This window comes from Hippocampus guttulatus, chromosome 18, assembly GCF_054856545.1.
Source record: "Hippocampus guttulatus isolate MCC_2025c chromosome 18, RoL_Hgut_1.0, whole genome shotgun sequence".
Taxonomy (NCBI): Eukaryota; Metazoa; Chordata; class Actinopteri; order Syngnathiformes; family Syngnathidae; genus Hippocampus; species Hippocampus guttulatus.
Genome location: NC_141278.1, coordinates 8,623,210 through 8,639,465, shown reverse-complemented (window position 1 = coordinate 8,639,465; position 16,256 = coordinate 8,623,210). Strand labels below are relative to the sequence as shown.

Here is a 16,256-nt window from a genome sequence, read left to right as displayed (position 1 = left end):
TTCTAGACCAAGTCTGAAAAGACGTTTAAAAACGTCTTTGGGAGTGAATGAGTTAATATGCTCTGCAAAGTCTTACAGTGGCCGCCGTCACGGGCGTGACGGCACGATGGCAAGGATGATCACACGAGGGGCTGTGGGGGGGTTGTCAGAAACTCGATCAAATAAATAAATAAAACATCGATACAATTACGGCGAGAGGGAAGACTTGTGTTACGGGAGTGGGGGGGGGGGGGGGGTAATTGGTTGGGGAGGGCTCGGCGGTAGCGGGGAGTATCGGCTATCATCGCGTCAGCAAACAGTCGTCGCTGGCCGGCTGGCTCACCGCGCGGCGTCAGCTTGCTGTACAGCTGCGAGTTCATCTCCTTGTCCCGCCGGTGGCGCCGCACCTCGTCCACCGCCTCGCGCGCCATGGTGACCGCCAGCACGAAGCCCTGCAACCAGGCAAGACACGTCGGGGTTTCGATAAATCCACTTTTCAAGCACGAAACTCGCTCAACCTACACTGGATTCTGAATGATTACATAAAGAGGAACGTTGTTTGATTCCTCAATTATGATTCATTGCGTAGTCTGATAAAAACTGATTTTGTGGTTTTGGAAGGAAAAGTTCACATGTGGTGCAAGTATTATTGTAGTCCAGTTGGGGGTCAGCATCGTCAGCTTCCACATTGCAATAGCCGCGACTTTCAGTGTGTGTGGCTTTAAAAGGCTTGCTGGCTAGTTTGAAAGGAGGAGCACATTCCTTGCCCTTCAGCCCAGAGTGAGAAGGCGAGAAAGGATTTACCAAGGGCGCCCAGTACGTGTACAAGTATCCGATCTTCAGCGAGGGCACAAACTGCGAGCAGGCCACCACCAGGAAGTAGAGATTGAGGAAGAACTTGAACTGCTGGTAGAGAACCTGAGGGCAAAGATGCCAACCGTCATGACGGATGCAAGAACAGCTCGCATTTGTGGGTTTTAAGGAAGACTTTGTTGAGACATCACACGTAGGACTGCTCTCGCTAATGGGCTCCAAGATCACACTTTGAATAATGCTTGTAATAATGAGAAGAGTGGCAGCCAATCCCGATCAATAGGCGCTTAATGAACCCCCCTGACCTTTAGGGGGCCGAGGGGAAACCCACGCTAAACTCAATTTGCGCTTGTTTAAAAATGCAAAGCGCAGGGAGACGAACGGCGTATTTGTTCAGAATATGGACGACTCCACTGGACAGGTGACATTATACGGCTGGGGAAGTGAATGAGCCTTCTTGATTGCGGTGCCGTTTGCTTTTTAAGAAGTACGCCTGTGCCCCGCAGTGTGAAAACTCAATGACGACTCACCAAATAGCATGATAATATGCACCGGAAGCCGGGGAAGGATGACTTCACGTTTTCCGTTGAAGGTCATTTTGTGAAAAGTTGAAGCATATTTACCTCATATCGAGCAAGATTAAACCGGACCAGACAAGTAATTGGAACAGCTGAGATGGTGCCTTTGAGCAATGCAGGGAAAGCCCATCTCCAAAACAAGTGTAATTCAAAAATCAAGCCATTACCCCAGGCACAAAGGTGAAGAAGTTGTACTTCTGGTTGCGGATGGAGTTTTTAGGGAACTTCTCCTCGCATTTCTCCGGGTGGCCGAGCCAGACGGTGCGAGCCTTCAGCTCCTTCTTCCTCCGACACATTCGGACAAGGCAATCGCAGCAGCTGTTGGGGTTAGAGAGGGGGGGGGGGACACAAAACACAATTTTAATCCGCAATGACGCACGGTGAACACACAACAACGGCTGAAGTGTATTTGGCCCTTGCATTGTTCTCACCTTAAAAATTTGAATGATTTGGTGGACAGATCGTCACAGGATGCCTCAGTTATTGCATAGCTTAACATTGTACAATCAATAGACACCTTAGGGTTGGGCTTTGAACTCGAATTGTGCTCGCAGCTGCGTTAGGCCGCATCAAATTTATTTACAAATAGTCAATGCTGCTATCTTTTAGTTTAGGTTATTTTGTTTTGTTTTGTTTTTTTTGCCATCGCTCAAATAAATTAGCTCTTTTTCATTATCCACATGAGGGGTATTTGGCACGGTGAGGTGAAAAGTTGAGCGTCCGGAAAAGAAAACGTTCACGGCTCAGTTTGCTCCGCAAAGCCCGGCCAGACAAAAACACACGCTGTGCTCGGTGGCATCTCCAGACACATTTCATCCTTGTTTGCCATTAGCAAACCGTTGCTAACATGCGGGGATGTCCCCCCCCCCCCGCCTATCACCGATTACATTGATTTATTACAGCGAGGCAAACAAAAATTCAGGTTTGACTTTGTATCACTTTCCATCCACCTGCTAATAATGACATTGTGGCTTATCCAAAGCATGAAATACAAACAGTGTGTGTCACCGCGTGATACATAAAACGGGCCCTTCTCAAACTAGGAGCCATAAGCTTTTGGGGGCTCCACCAAATAATTTGCAGGAAAATATTTTGTCATAATAAATAAAAGATGAAATGACTGGAATATAGCTTTTTTTTTTCCAAGAAAAAAAAAGGTATTCGGAAAATTGAGAGGATTTTTTTTTTTTTAAGAGAACAAAAGTAGATTTCTCCAAAATAAAAGGTGAACAATTATCAGATTAATGTTGTACTTTTTTTTCTCACTTGGTAAAATACAACTTTCCCTTGTTCAGCTTTGACTACAAATAAACTTTTTTTTTATTCTCGCCGGAGACTAGAGGGGTTTTGTCCCCAAAAAGTTTTCGAACCCCTGACACAAAGTCGCTACAGTGTCACCTCACCAAAGTGTACATCGTCATGGTGATTGACTTGGCTTTTCCACCTATTAAGCAACAAAAAAAAAAAAAACCTCATCAACTTTGGCTGTGACAACTTTTGGCCGTGTTTGCGTTGGAGGCGATGCGCCGCCTCAGTGCGCTCGGCGTCCCGATTCATACGCCAGATTATTTGAGCAAATGAATGCTATTTAAATAACGGCGCCATTTGAACAGCGACGGCTTAGTCGGCTCGTGAATTATTTGCCTTTTATAATCCCGCGCAGTGCACACACAAAATTACTGGAAAGCATCAAACTGGTCAGCTGTGAAAAATCCAATTTGTTCATTAGCGAGGTGGTGCACAAGAGCAAGGGGGGGGGGGGGGGGGGGGATTGGAGGGCTGAGATCGATTCGGCTGGAGACGCACCGCTGGCGACAACCTAACGCCGAGCGGACTTTGAAACTTCGTTGTATCGGCGTGAAAATTATCTTTGGATCAAAAGCTGCCGAATGCGTGTCGGGTGGCAAAAACAGTGACCTCAATGGTGTGACTTTGCGCTTCATGCACAGCTACCGGTGCATTGGAAATCCAAATTGGCACGCCTGTGTACATGCATCTGTTTTTTTATGCTAGTTTACCGTTGACAGAATGAAAAAAAAAGCTACAAAAAATGTGTTTGAAGCTAAATAAAGGGCGGAGAAGCCACAACAGGACGTGGATCCCGTTAAAAATAAAAAACTTAAATAAAATAAAAAGTGCATTTACATGTCACAAATGAGCACGTGCCCAACTACTTGGGTTCCTAAACAGACTGTGAAACACATCCTTTTAATCTGTGTGTCAATAATAAAAGTAAGAAAAGTCAGCCCTAACTAGCTAGATGCCGGAATAGGCTGTCAACCACATCAAAAGTAAAAGCAAAGAAGACAACAGAGGCACGTTTTGATTTGAATTCATAATCTATATTATTAGGATGTCGATTAAAATGATTCATGCCCGGCTAGTTGGCTGCCTAAACAGGCTGCTAAACACAAGTAACCATGAAGGTGACGACAATGGAGGGGTTTTCGGATTTTCATGTCTTGCATCAATATGTGGTGCATTGCAAATAATTAAGGCCTCACTAGTCAGTTCCAAAATAGACACTGAGCACATCAAACACACACAAAGAAAACAAATGGGGCATTCTTGGACTGTATTACATGCAGCCGTTGTGAAAGCACTATATAAATAAAAGATGTATTGTGTTCAATTGTATTCATATATCGCCAAATAATTTAGGTCCGACTGGTTGGCTGCTTAACTCATTCAGTACCAGCCAATTCTGGACCACGTCTGAAAAGACGTTTAAAAACGTCTTTGGGAGTGAATGAGTTAAAAGGCCAGCTAGTGGACAGTTGACTAGAATTCAATATCTGATGGATTCGTTTGTAAGCCGAAGAAATTTCGGCCCAACGGGTTAGCTACCTGACAAGCTGCGGGCAGCAAAGTCCCATAAGAAGTCACACTATGAGAAAACGTCACATCAGAACGAGCGGAAATGCTAATTGAAAGCTTGGAAGTTGAACACAGACAAACCTTTCGCAGAGGACTCTCCACCCGCCGAAGAGGAACCACCTGAGGCCTCGCCGTCTGTGACTGACTCGGGCCCGCGGCAGCGTTTCGTAGTCGCTTTCGTCGTTCTCAAAGGCCTCGTCGGACATCATCAGGGGCATCTCATCCAGGCCGGACGCCTCATCGTTGATGGAGAATCTGCCAGCATTTGAAACACGCTTGAAGGATCTCACATCGGAGTGCGAATCATCATTGGCTTTGTTTGTTTTCCAGCCCAAGCAAACACACTTGGGAGTGTACTTAAAGAAACCTGTTATGCGAATGATGCGGCTGAATGGATCATGCAACACTTCTCTTCCGACCTGACAGACGACTATTAATATTCGTCAGTGAATCGACCCTAAGATGGAGTGTGAGGGCTTAAGTATTATGAATATGAATCGATGACTGCAATGTTTTATCTCAAGATGACAGTGTGGATCTTCTTCCAGACTTTGGAAAAGTGGTCATACCCAAAACAACCTTGATGTTGATATATCTAAATATTGATCAACCAAGTGAACACAGCCAAGTAATAAAGCCTACAGTGGCCTAAATGGGCTGCAAGATGTATACAAAGTAACGACAAAGAAGAGAACGATGACAATCCAATGATGCTTCTATTTGGTGTCCCCTTCGCATGCGGTAGCCTGTCAAGTTGGCCGACTTGTCGAGCCGAAATTTTCTGTACCATATTACTCCATCATGGATCATAATCCAATAACATTATGGTATTCTCTGTGTTTATTTTGATATCTGACAGCCTGTTTAGGCAGCTAAATATTTATGCAATATATCACCATATTTAATAATCCAATCATGGTTCCATTGATGTCTTATTCGTGTTAACTTCTGATGTGTCGGCAGCTGACGGGTCGGGCCAAAAAACTGTGCAACAATATATAGCGTATCACCTATTAAAATCCACTACTAGATTCATTTTTGTCTACTTGGTGCTGACATTGGCGGGGGTTGATCGCCTATTTTGGCATCTGAATAGTCGAGCCTAAAAATGTGTGCTATTAATTAGAGTATCACCTGTTAAAGTACACCAACAGCTTAATTTTTGTCATCTCGGTATTGACATTTGCGGAGTCAGGCGTCTCGTTTTGTCAGTCGACTAGTCGGACCGGAAAAAAAAAAGTAACACTTATCAAAACCGTTTTTCGTTGTGATCACGTTGAGATGTTCAAAAAGAAATCCTCGTGACTCCCGTCCACAAGTAGTTAATTTGTACGTAAGAAGCCAACACAACCTTGTTCAGCTTTTTGTATGGAAATTGAAACTATTTGTTTGCATCGATGCTGTGACGGCTCTCGTCAAAAAAGACCGGTACGGTATTAGCCCTTTGATAGCCCCAGTTTAAAGTCCGTTCGAAGAAAGTCATTACCTACAACTCTCATGATTAGCGCAGCGGAGGTAACTGCGACTCATGAGGCAGACTAAAATAACGTTGAAAATATCAAAGCGAATAAATGATGGCTTTCACTCGCCGCTTGCCGGCTGTCACCTGCCACCCAAAACAAGACAAAATGGGACGGAAGTTGACAACACCGAGGATGCTAGGCTAAGCTAGGTTAGACTAGCCGCAGAAGCGAAGAGCCTCGCCATAGTAAACACGCGCATAAACGCACGGCAGGCTGACGCGACAACACAAACGTGAACATATTTAACGGGTCAGTTCGTCACTCTACCGCGGAAATGGCAGCCAAAAAAAATACAATATAAAATACCTCGACTGTCTGACGGAGTGGTAGTGGTAAGGGCTTCTCCGAAAGCTCTTCCGCATCGGTTCGGACAGGATATCAGACATCTTGGCCGGCAAATCCGCGGGGTGACGTCACTACCCCCCCCCCCCCGGTGGCGGGATTTACGTCGCGTTCGCGAAAGCGTGCGGATTTGTATCACGTAATTCTGACTCGACTCTTTTTTTCGTGCGTGAGATTTTTTCTATTGTGGGACAAATGTTACATTTTATTTAGATGAGAAGTAGGTGAATGTTTTTTCATTAAATAACATTTCATTTGGTCGGATTTTGGGGCAACAGTCATTGAGGGAACAAGAAAATTGTAAAAATTCTGAGGACTATGAAGGCAACACGCGCCTGGGATTCATTGTTAGTTAATAAAAGGCACCACTGTATATGGTTTAGTTGCACATTTTCGTATCATTAACAATCTCTAACTCTGATGGTGCAGTGGTTAGTGATTCGACCTCACAGTGCAGAGGTACCGGGTTCAATTCCTGCTCCGGCCTCCTGTGTGGAGTTTGCATGTTCTCCCGGGCCTGCGTGGGTTTTCTCCAGGTACTCCGGTTTTCCCCCACATTACAAAAACACGCATGGCAGGCTGATTGAACACTCTAAACTGTGAGTGTGAACATGGATGGTTGTTTGTCTCTGTGTGCCCTTCGATTGGCTGGCAACCGGTTCAGGGTGTCCCCTCCCTACTGCCGAAGATAGCTGGGATAGGCTCCAGCACCCCCTGCGACCCTTTTGAAGATAAGCGGATCAGAAAATGGATGGATGCATAATTAATTTGTCTTGTGTCAATTTACAGTAAACGTCAACTGGGAGTGAGAATTAAAGACTTGAAGCATGCACATTTTAGTCTAAATTGGAGAACTGTGTGAACAGCAGAGTGAGAACAGGTGCTAAGGAATACTTTCAAAATATGTTTATGTGTATGCTCTCGTACATATCATTCACAGTACTGTATTACAAATACTTTAATGTCCATAATACATTGCATCAGTTGATTCCAATTTCTTTACTGTCATCACTCAGCATAGAAAAATGTCTGTTGTTCCCCAGTTCCACGCCATTCTTGGACAGGCTCGTGATCGGCCTCGCCGCGCCGTTCACCCTGTCCATTCCAGCGGTCATCGGGCGTAACGGCGTCACGCCTCGGTTTTGAATCACAGAGATCTCGTTGTTCTTCAGGGCCAGGCTGCTGGTGATGGCGCTGGCGTAGCGGCTCCAGAAGCCGGCGTCCACCTGCATGGCTCGGGCGGCAAGGTCAAACTTGACGGTGTTTGAGCCCAGCAGGGCCATTGGATTGTCCACCGAGAGACGCCGGCCCCTCCTGGCTGGCGTGTTGTTCCACATGTGCGTGCCCATGTGAACCTGCAAAGGGACCAGAAAAGGGTAGTGATCAACAGATGCTAATTTCAAAGTTAGCATTCGTTAGGCGGCAAGTGTCAAAATCAAGGCCTGTGGGCCAGATCCGCTATAGCGAGAAATGAGAATTGTTTTGATTTATTCCTCCCGTACCTTTCAAATACACTTGCAGCTTATTAAATCACACTTTTTAAAGTACCCCTTAGCACACGTTCTTACACACTTGCTCTCAAGAAATGGGAGACTGCCATAAAACTTCTCTTTGAAGAAAGAAAGAGTCAAAGCGTGTCTGCTTCATGCTGTCATTTGTCACTCCCAAGTTTACTGTAAAACTGACAAAAGTACAAAACCTTGTGTATTTAAACACCACCAAAATGTTTAGCCAAACCATTTCATTTCAACTAAAGAAAGTCAGTTAGCTTACATGCTAACAATGTAGAATGCTATAGATAGGCTAATGGAAATTAGCAAATATCTTACATAAATTATATAGCTTTAAAAAAAAGATTAAAAGAACATCGCATACAACAAAAGACATTCATCTATTGTTTATTTAAACACCGAAATGTTCAAACAAACCATTGTAACTGCTGCTGCCTAACATGTTAAGGCACAAAGTGGCTTTAAACAGCCTGAAGTAGCCTGAAATTCGGCAGAAGTTGCCAATTTACAGTGGTAGTTTGACCAATTGGTGCGACGTCATCTGTGTTAGGAAGAAAAAAAATGTCCTCACATTTATCGGGGCATTGTGTTCAGTTAAATGTCTACTTATGTCTTTGCATCGTTCATTTCCTAAAAATAGGACAAACGACTGATGGAGTATGTCTAAAAGAAACGATTCAAGCTGTTGATGTTTTATATTAAATTGACTCCATCCCCATTTTACACAAAATATAAGATTCTCATTTTGTTCCCTTGCTTTTGGAATGACGGAATGTGAAACGAACCAATGGACATAAAGCCAAGGTACATAGTGAATTGTGATTTTTGGCGTACCATAACAGGCCTCGTAGGGTTTTCACTGTTATAACCGATCCCCGAAAGAGAAACCATAACTATGATCTGGCTCGCGGTGAAGTTTGACACCCCTGTGTTAGGCCTACCTTCAGATTCCCCTTAGTGGTGAAAGCTCGACCGCAGACGGAGCAGACGAATGGCTTCTCGCCGGTGTGCGTGCGCTCGTGGATCTGAAGCGCGCTGGCCGAGGAGAAGTTCTTCCCGCAGGCGCTGCAGTTGTGCTGCTTCGGCATCCGGCGAGGGTGCGGCGGTCCGAGCAGGGGGGCTATTCCCGAGCCGGTGACTGACGGGTAAGCGGCCGACAAGTTGATGGCGAACGTCGGGTAGGGTTCCGTGTAACCGTTGACCTCTGACTTTATTGATTGAGTTGACCCGCTGGTCAACAGTTGGGTGACGCCTCGAGTTCCAGATTTGACTTGTTCTTTCTTTACAGACGCCGCAAAATGTTCCCAAAATTCAGTACTTTGTGCAGGTGATAAAGGCGGCGTCGCAGGGGGGCTGGTGGTTCCCAGATTCTGCATCCCTTTCTCTGTTAGCGAGCATTCGATCTGGATCTGGTCATCGTAGCCATTTGTGAGAAATTTTTCCCCAGAGGTGCTGAGGTTTACCGAGGGATCCGTCAGATGGTTCTCGAGTGAAGATTTAGAAGGACTGACCACATTTTCTACCTCCTGTACTTCTTCCGCGTCATCGCCCTCCATGGAGACATCATCGACAAGGTCATTGCTGCCGGGACTGTCCAAGTTTTTCTCATTCTCACCCTGCGTCTCCGGACCCCCATCCGGCGGGGGTGAGTCGGTGATCTGACCAACCATATGCATGCGGATGTGCTGCTGGAGGACCACGGCGTTCGTGAACCTCTTCTGGCAAATGGGGCACGAGTGTTCCACCTGTACTGGCGGGTTGTCCCTGTGAACGACCACGTGGGTCTTCAAGTTGCCCTTGGTTGTGAAAGCCCGACCGCACACCTTACACTTGAAGGGTCTCTCGCCCGTGTGTATGCGGTAGTGCATCTTCAGCGCGCTCGGGCAACTGAGGACGCGCTTACACAGGAAACACCGGTTGGCTTCCGTCATCTTTTTGTCAATGTTCTCCACCAGCTGCTGCAGCTTTGAGGTTTCCGAGGTTTCCATCAAGTCCAGGAGGCCGCCGGGTGAAAAATCTTCTGGGTTGGTCGGGAGCGGCGAGTGGGAGCTGGAGACCGGAGACAGTGATGCCACAGGTTCCGGCGTGGTAGCTAAAGATGTGTAGCTGGTTTCCTGGGTTACTTGAGTGCCTCTCCAGATCTGCGTGTAGCTTTGCGGCAGATGCGCCTCCTCTGTTTTTATACCGCTGGATCCCTCTTCCTCCTGGTTGGACTGTCGAGTGTCTGAAACCGGAGACAATCGAGCCTTGCTGCCTCTCTGGCTTGGCGATACGCACTCGCCAAAAGTTGGCTGGTACGTGGTTTGAACAGACGGCGCTGTACTTGAAGGCTCACTGGAGCCCTCGATGCCGGTTCTAGTGGAGGAGATTGGAAGACCCAGGGAGACTGACAAGGTCGTTAAGACAGGCTTGCTATCCAGCCAAGACGGGACGGCTTTTTCTGGTGGTACGATCATTCCGTATGGAATCCCAGAGCTTGTTGGCACGTTGTCCAGATACTCTGGAACGGGGTAGGGGTTCATCTGGACTTCGGGATACTTGTCTTTGTGCCTTTGGAAGTGCACTTTCAAGTTGCCCTTAGTGGAGAAGCGGTTGCCGCAGATGTTGCATTTGAAGGGTCGCTCTCCAGTGTGCGAGCGCAGGTGGATCTGCAGGGCGCTGTCGCTGCCAAACACTTTGGCGCAGAAGCGGCATTTATGCTTGAAGAAGGGCTCCTCGAGGCCGGGCTTTGTTTCAAACGACGACGAGCCGGGCGGCTTCCCCTTCCGGTGCTTTAACACGGCCGCCAGCGGGTCGAGCGCATTGGCCGTGGCGGCAATGCTGGCTAAAGGATTGGGGTAGATGACACTTTTGGAGGGGGTGTGGGGTAAGTAGGACACACTGCCCTGAACCAGGGAGAGAGGATTTGGAGAGCTCAGGGTCTGAGAGCTGCTGCTCGGATGAGAGCCGGCATAAGGAGGCATTAATGCGGAGACACGGCTACAATCGGAGAGGGATGAAGCGGAGTTTTCCGAGGAAGAAGCCGAAGTACACACAACGTCTCTGAAGACCGGCTGGCCGCATACGCTTTCCGACGGGAGGTTTTGTGACATCTCAGGCACGGTTGAAAGAGAAGCAGGAGCTTGGCCGTTTATGTCGGATGGTGTATTTCCTGACACCGACGGGACCCCGTAGGGGTTCGCCGCCAGGCACAAGGGTCTGGACACGGGGTTCAAGGCCTCCTTGCCCGGCTGCTTGTTCATGGTGGCCACCTGGCTACAGATCTGCTCGATCAGGTGCAGCTGGTGGACCTGTTGCTGCTGCAAAGCCAGCAAGTGCTCCAGGATGAGCGGGATGGCGGCCGAGGCCGCACGCTCGCAGGCGCCGTCGCCTACCCCTGGGGAGAACTGAGCGACGGCCACCCTGGTGCTGTGCAGAATTCCGAGGGTCACGTTAGTGTTGGGGAGCGGTTGCTGAGTCTCGGCGGAATCTGCCGGAGAAGGGCTAGAGGCGTATTTGTCCCGCGGCCCAAGTTCGACGTCCATAGCCTCATCCGGGCTGTCACAGTCAGTCAACGCCGACTCTCCCGCCGACGAGTCGCTCGACTCCACGCTGGGGGCCGGCGAGGGTTCCGTCGGGGACTCTGACGCGCCATCGCCTTTGCCGTCCTTCACAATCAACACCGGGTGATTCTCGACACAGGATTTCCGATGCTCACTCAGCTCGTTCCAATCGAAGAACTGCGCGCAACACTGGTGGCAAACGTGCGTGTCCTCACAGCAAAGGGAACTTCCCGTCCCACTGGGGTCCTCTCGCTCCACGTCTTCCTTGGGGTCTGGCAGACAGAGGTGATGGGATAAGTTATTTGTCACGCCGTGTTGCGTGGAGAATCACAGGAGGGGGGGATTTTTTGGTGGTCTACTTTGCTTTTTTTCTGTGTGCAATATTACAAGAATATAGACTGATTATGTCACGATAAAAAACGTTTGAAGTTCCAAAAACCTCTCAATATTACACTTTTTGTTTTGAAATGATGAAAAAAAACAGGACTATGTTGCGGGGGAGGGGGGGCGCCTTGTGTTTCCGTATGCAGTGATCCCTCGCTATTTCGCGGTTCGTTTATCGCGGATTCGGTGCATCGCGGATTTTTTCAAACATATTCAGAAATGTATTCTTTTTTTTCCATATACATGGAGTACAGTACTGTATATGTTGCTCTATGTGACTCGCCGTTGTTTTGCAGCTTCTCCCGGACTATTTGTGGACTTAAAAAAAAAAAATTTACCTGTATGTTAATTAATCGCTACTTCACGGATTTTCGTTTATCGCGGGTGGTTTTGGTCCCCATTAACCGCGATAAACGAGGATTTACTGTATGTACGCACTTAAAAAAAAAAGATATGACAATAATTCATTGCAAACTATTTTGCAGACCCCCAGGGGGGTCCTCAGTCGCTTTAACGCCTTGCCCAAATGTTTCTCACACACACACTCACACCTACACGCACACACACACACACTCGTCCTCAGATGTTCATAATCTGCCGGAAAAATCAATGAGCTTCAATAAAGTTATCTGACCTCGCAGTTGTGCTTTGGGACAGATAATGAATGTCCATACGTGCCATTGATTTTTTTTTTCTGCCTGTGTTTATTTAATTCAGTCTCATGGAAAAACAGAAAATGAGGGCACTTTTGGGAAATTTTAGCCTCTTTGTCCTCGACATCGGACAGAAGCTTACAACTTGGTGCGAGGACTTTTCATTCAATCTGTTCAGGCTTCGCGCCATTAGGGAAGTAAGCAGCAGCAAAAAAAAAAAAAAAAAAAAAAAAAAAACAGCAGATGGAAAGAGTCAACTTGATAACACTCTTTGCCGCACCAGCTTGTGTCCGGGAAATAAATACGAGCAGATCGAGATTCTGCGGATTTTTGGAATTCAACCGTGTGGCGAGATCATGAACGTGTTTATTAACGCATTTATTATCGCATTTCTCTTTGTTTTGGTTGCCGGTGAGCTGTGGTCACCCCCCCGGACTGGTTGGCAGGCAATCGCAGGGGGCGCAGATAGAAAAAAAACAAAAACATTCGCACTTGGAGGCCACTTTAGAGTCTTCAGTGAAGCTTCCGTGCATGTTTTGGGAGGCCGGGAACATTCAAGACCCCAAGCTTCAAATCCAGAACCTCTCCGCGATGAGGCAAACCTGCAAACCGCGACGTCACCATGCTGCCCTCATGCTGACATTTTCCTCATGTTCTACTACAGATGCCTTGACCCCGAGCGGAGATTCAAACCCAGGACCTCTCGACCGCGAGCCAGCCTTGCATACCACCTGCCACTGTCTTGCCCTCATGTTGATTTTCTACTTGAAAAATGCTTGAAAATACCGTTGAGATGGCCAAAAACCAAAAGAAATCAATTCATATCTGGATGAGCGTGTTTATGTGCAGCTTGAATTGAATGCATTCAGTGTGCGACCGAGATTCAAACGGGGAACTTGTAACTGAGAGGCAGATTTGCTGAACGTTATTTCAATGTGCAGCAACATTTCTATTAAAAAAAAAAAAAAAGCTTGAAGAACAAGTTAACAAGGTGAAAGAAATCTATACGCGCCGGGAACCTTTTAACTAAATTATTTTGGGGGGAATTGGACCTCTTTGAAAGAGATTTCTGATTTATTTTATTTTTTTTGAAAATTAGCCTCATAATTGCTTCACAAACTACGCCACTGTAATGAAGCGTATTGAAATCCTACTTGGTTCAAATTTCTACTAATCCTTTGAGGTGGTTACTACAGTGGACGGTTTATCGTGTTATCAGGTTACAGGGTGCATGAAAGGGTTAAAAAATGGAAAATGATCAATTTGTGTTTTTAGAGCAATTAAAACAAATCCTCACGCAAACACAATTTGTTTGCATTGAAAAATTTAAAAAAGCATTAAAAAAAAAAAAAGGACAGCGATCCACTTTTTTAAAGCCTGACAATACAAATGTGCAATTAGTGGCGAGTGAAGGCAATCGATGCCAAAGTAAATCAGCAGCTCACCAAGTGGGTGGTCTTGGGCAAAACATAAAAATAAAACAAATCTCGAGGCTCACTTTTGTCCGAGTTACTTCCAAAGAAAACAAAAGGGTAAGGTGTTTGTTTTTATTTCCAGCTTTGAAATATTTCTCAAAATATAATACAACTCGTGCACGTATGGTGAGCGTTTCCAACACTGGAATTCACTCCATAATAAAAGGAGCGAGGCAACAGATTTACGGCCGTTCCAGGCTGTGTGGTTTTAGAAGCGGAGGAACCGTAACCGGGCTCTCTTCTCGGCCTTGCCGCCTGACCTTTCAACCTCTGATGTACTAAAGTCTATTATGATGCGGACACGAGTGGGGGTGGGGGCTGACTGAGGTTAAGCCACAGGCCAGGACCCCCTATATAAAACCCGTGGCCGACTCAAAGTTAAACATGTCAAATGGCATCACGCGCGTCAAGAAACTTTCGTGAAATGGATCTTATTACACTACAGCAATTCTAACCAATTTACATTACACTCTCCAATCCAAACGGTGTTTTTTTTTTTTTGTGCTTTCCTATTAATTCAATTCCGGCAGCGTGAAAAGGGTTCAAATAACATCTGTTCTCCCCGTCGATGAATAGAATTATACGGCAATTAGAAAATATGATGACAGCAGGAGCCGGTGTGCGATAACATAGGCGGGCAGATCTGCTTACAGATGTTATTGTTATGATGGTAAAGACAATCGTAATTATAGCATCGAGCTAAAGAGACTGTGTTTGTTGTTGAGCATGACTGAACTTCACGTTTATGCTCAGCCTGTCAAATTAAATAGAAGAGAAATACAAATATGTCAATAAAACAGTTTGAACTTTCTGTGGTGCGGCAAGGATGAAAATGGAAGAATAAAAAAAGGAAAGTTTAAACGATTGGAAGGCCTCTGCGAAAAACAAACATTCTGCTATGTTAAACTCAAATCACGTTTAAGAAATAATAACAATTTTGGACTAAAGACAAGGAGCCACGAAATGTATCTGTAATCATTTTTGGGTTTTTTTTCCCCCTTCATATTTGTTAACTTCAGCGCTAGAGTCCATGTTTATTTTTGGGGGGCAAATATATTGTCTATGCATAAACAGATATATGTATATGAATAAGTGTGTAAATGTATGTATCTATACAGAAATACATTCATACCCATATGTGTATGTGTAGAAAGGTTATATATTAAATTATATTCATTTTCAGACAAAGTAAATAGACTTGACGTCCTAAAACGTTAACTTTTTTTTTAAACAGCACGTAAGTACAAAAACTACAAATAAAGTTCGAAATACGATGCGACGTCAACTTCAATTTCGTTTTACAAGTAGTTCAAATGAATTCCTCTTTCTTTTTTTTTTGCTCTCAACTTCCACGTACCGTCATGGCGGACGAAGTGAAGGCCGCCGGGGGCTTCGTCGTGTCCGGCTCGAAGGTACTGCGGCTTGGCTTGCTTGCGCCGGGACATGTTGCCGCCTGCACGCCGCCGCCTGGCCTGCCGTTAGTCGGCTCGCAGCGACCGGCAGCCGGCGGGTGCGAGCGGGCTTGCCGAAATGAGCTCACAAGAAGGCTGCGCGGTAGATGCCCCCCCCCCCCCCCCAGGTGTCGATTGCGCATGTCAGTGTGATGATGAGAATGATGATGATGGAAAAGTAGGTGGGTGGGACGAGGGGGGGGGGGGGGGGGTTCATGCTTTTAGGACCCTCGCTCAGCGGGGATTGGCGATTTGTGCGTACGGAAATGAGCGATGACGTCACCTACCTTTGCCTTTTTTGGAGGACGGTGGAGGCGATCAGCTGCTTTTTACGCGCAACTCCACAACCGGTCCAAATGGGACGTCCTGGGTGGTCCGCGAAATGGTTTTCAATCCCACTTTTGCGCACGGGAAAAAAAAAAAAAAAAAAAAAAAGATCCTGACGTCGCATGGTTGATGCGCCGGGATGGTCGTCAAACTTGCCCGCAAAAGCGACTCGGGGCGTTCGGCGTGGTTCTATCGGCGGCTGACCGAGTGTGCATCTGCGTGAAGCTCCATGCGGTGATACGTGTGCTCGTGTGCAAACACTGGAGAAAACATGTAGAAATGGTGGCTGAGTGCTGAATGATGAGCATTACCATACATGCCGTTTTGCATCCCATACTCCATTTTAGAATGTAATTTTTTTTAATCATTCGTATGGCATACCTGTCAACTTGTACGTTTTCCCCGTATTTTATAAGGTTTTTTTTTTTATCATTTCAAATCTTGTACGGCGTATTACAACTTTTATACAGGAAAAAAAAACAACAATTGTGAACCGATCTCACAAAGACCATTTTGGCTCAAATCCAGATCGTCTCACCTGCTGGTAGCCAACGACGATGCCGTCGTCAATCGCTACTATTGTCACGGCAAACCAGCAAAAGTAATCCTCAATCGTATATATATATTTTTTATCGCTGTGTAGAGTCGGATTGATAAAGCATGATGTGCGCATCCGCGGTAAGCCGTTGTATGGGTTTTTGTTGCTTTGTTTATAATAATCGTAATCATTTGTAAGGGCAGGTCTTCGCTGAGGTTGACAGGTATGGTATGCGTAATTGCTGAGAGAAAAAAAAATGATGA

The 16,256-nt window shown here is 46.2% G+C and overlaps 2 protein-coding genes across 2 annotated transcripts in view; both read right to left on the bottom strand.

Annotated features, from left to right (window-relative positions):
* Positions 1 to 6,169, bottom strand: part of atp9b (ATPase phospholipid transporting 9B) — a 29,600-nt gene extending 23,431 nt beyond the window's left edge. Inside the window, exons 1-5 of the mRNA XM_086137594.1 lie at positions 6,077 to 6,169; positions 4,329 to 4,502; positions 1,538 to 1,688; positions 784 to 897; positions 323 to 431 (exon numbers count right to left, since the gene is read on the bottom strand). Of these exons, the coding sequence (XP_085993720.1) occupies positions 323 to 431; positions 784 to 897; positions 1,538 to 1,688; positions 4,329 to 4,502; positions 6,077 to 6,156 (628 nt within the window). The 5' untranslated portion in view covers positions 6,157 to 6,169. The remainder of the gene's footprint in view (positions 1 to 322; positions 432 to 783; positions 898 to 1,537; positions 1,689 to 4,328; positions 4,503 to 6,076) is intronic.
* Positions 6,170 to 7,003: 834 nt separating this feature from the next.
* LOC147191033 (sal-like protein 3) lies at positions 7,004 to 15,202 on the bottom strand. The gene is made up of 3 exons (XM_086137552.1): positions 15,035 to 15,202; positions 8,565 to 11,437; positions 7,004 to 7,467 (listed from the first exon to the last, which is right to left on the bottom strand). The coding sequence occupies exons 1-3, from the start codon at positions 15,120 to 15,122 to the stop codon at positions 7,093 to 7,095; spliced, it is 3,336 nt and encodes a 1,111-aa protein (XP_085993678.1). The 5' UTR covers positions 15,123 to 15,202; the 3' UTR covers positions 7,004 to 7,092.
* Between the last annotated feature and the right edge of the window lie 1,054 nt (positions 15,203 to 16,256).

What these genes read in the sequence shown, in the direction of transcription:
- LOC147191033 (XM_086137552.1), bottom strand. Translation starts at nt 15,122, where the DNA reads ATGTCCCGGCGCAAGCAAGCCAAGCCGCAGTACCTTCGAGCCGGACAC. An exon ending in TCACTTCGTCCGCCATGACG is followed by an intron (nt 11,438 to 15,034) that starts GTACGTGGAAGT and finishes TCTGTCTGCCAG; the next exon opens with ACCCCAAGGAAGACGTGGAG. An exon ending in CCACTAAGGGGAATCTGAAG is followed by an intron (nt 7,468 to 8,564) that starts GTAGGCCTAACA and finishes GTCCCTTTGCAG; the next exon opens with GTTCACATGGGCACGCACAT.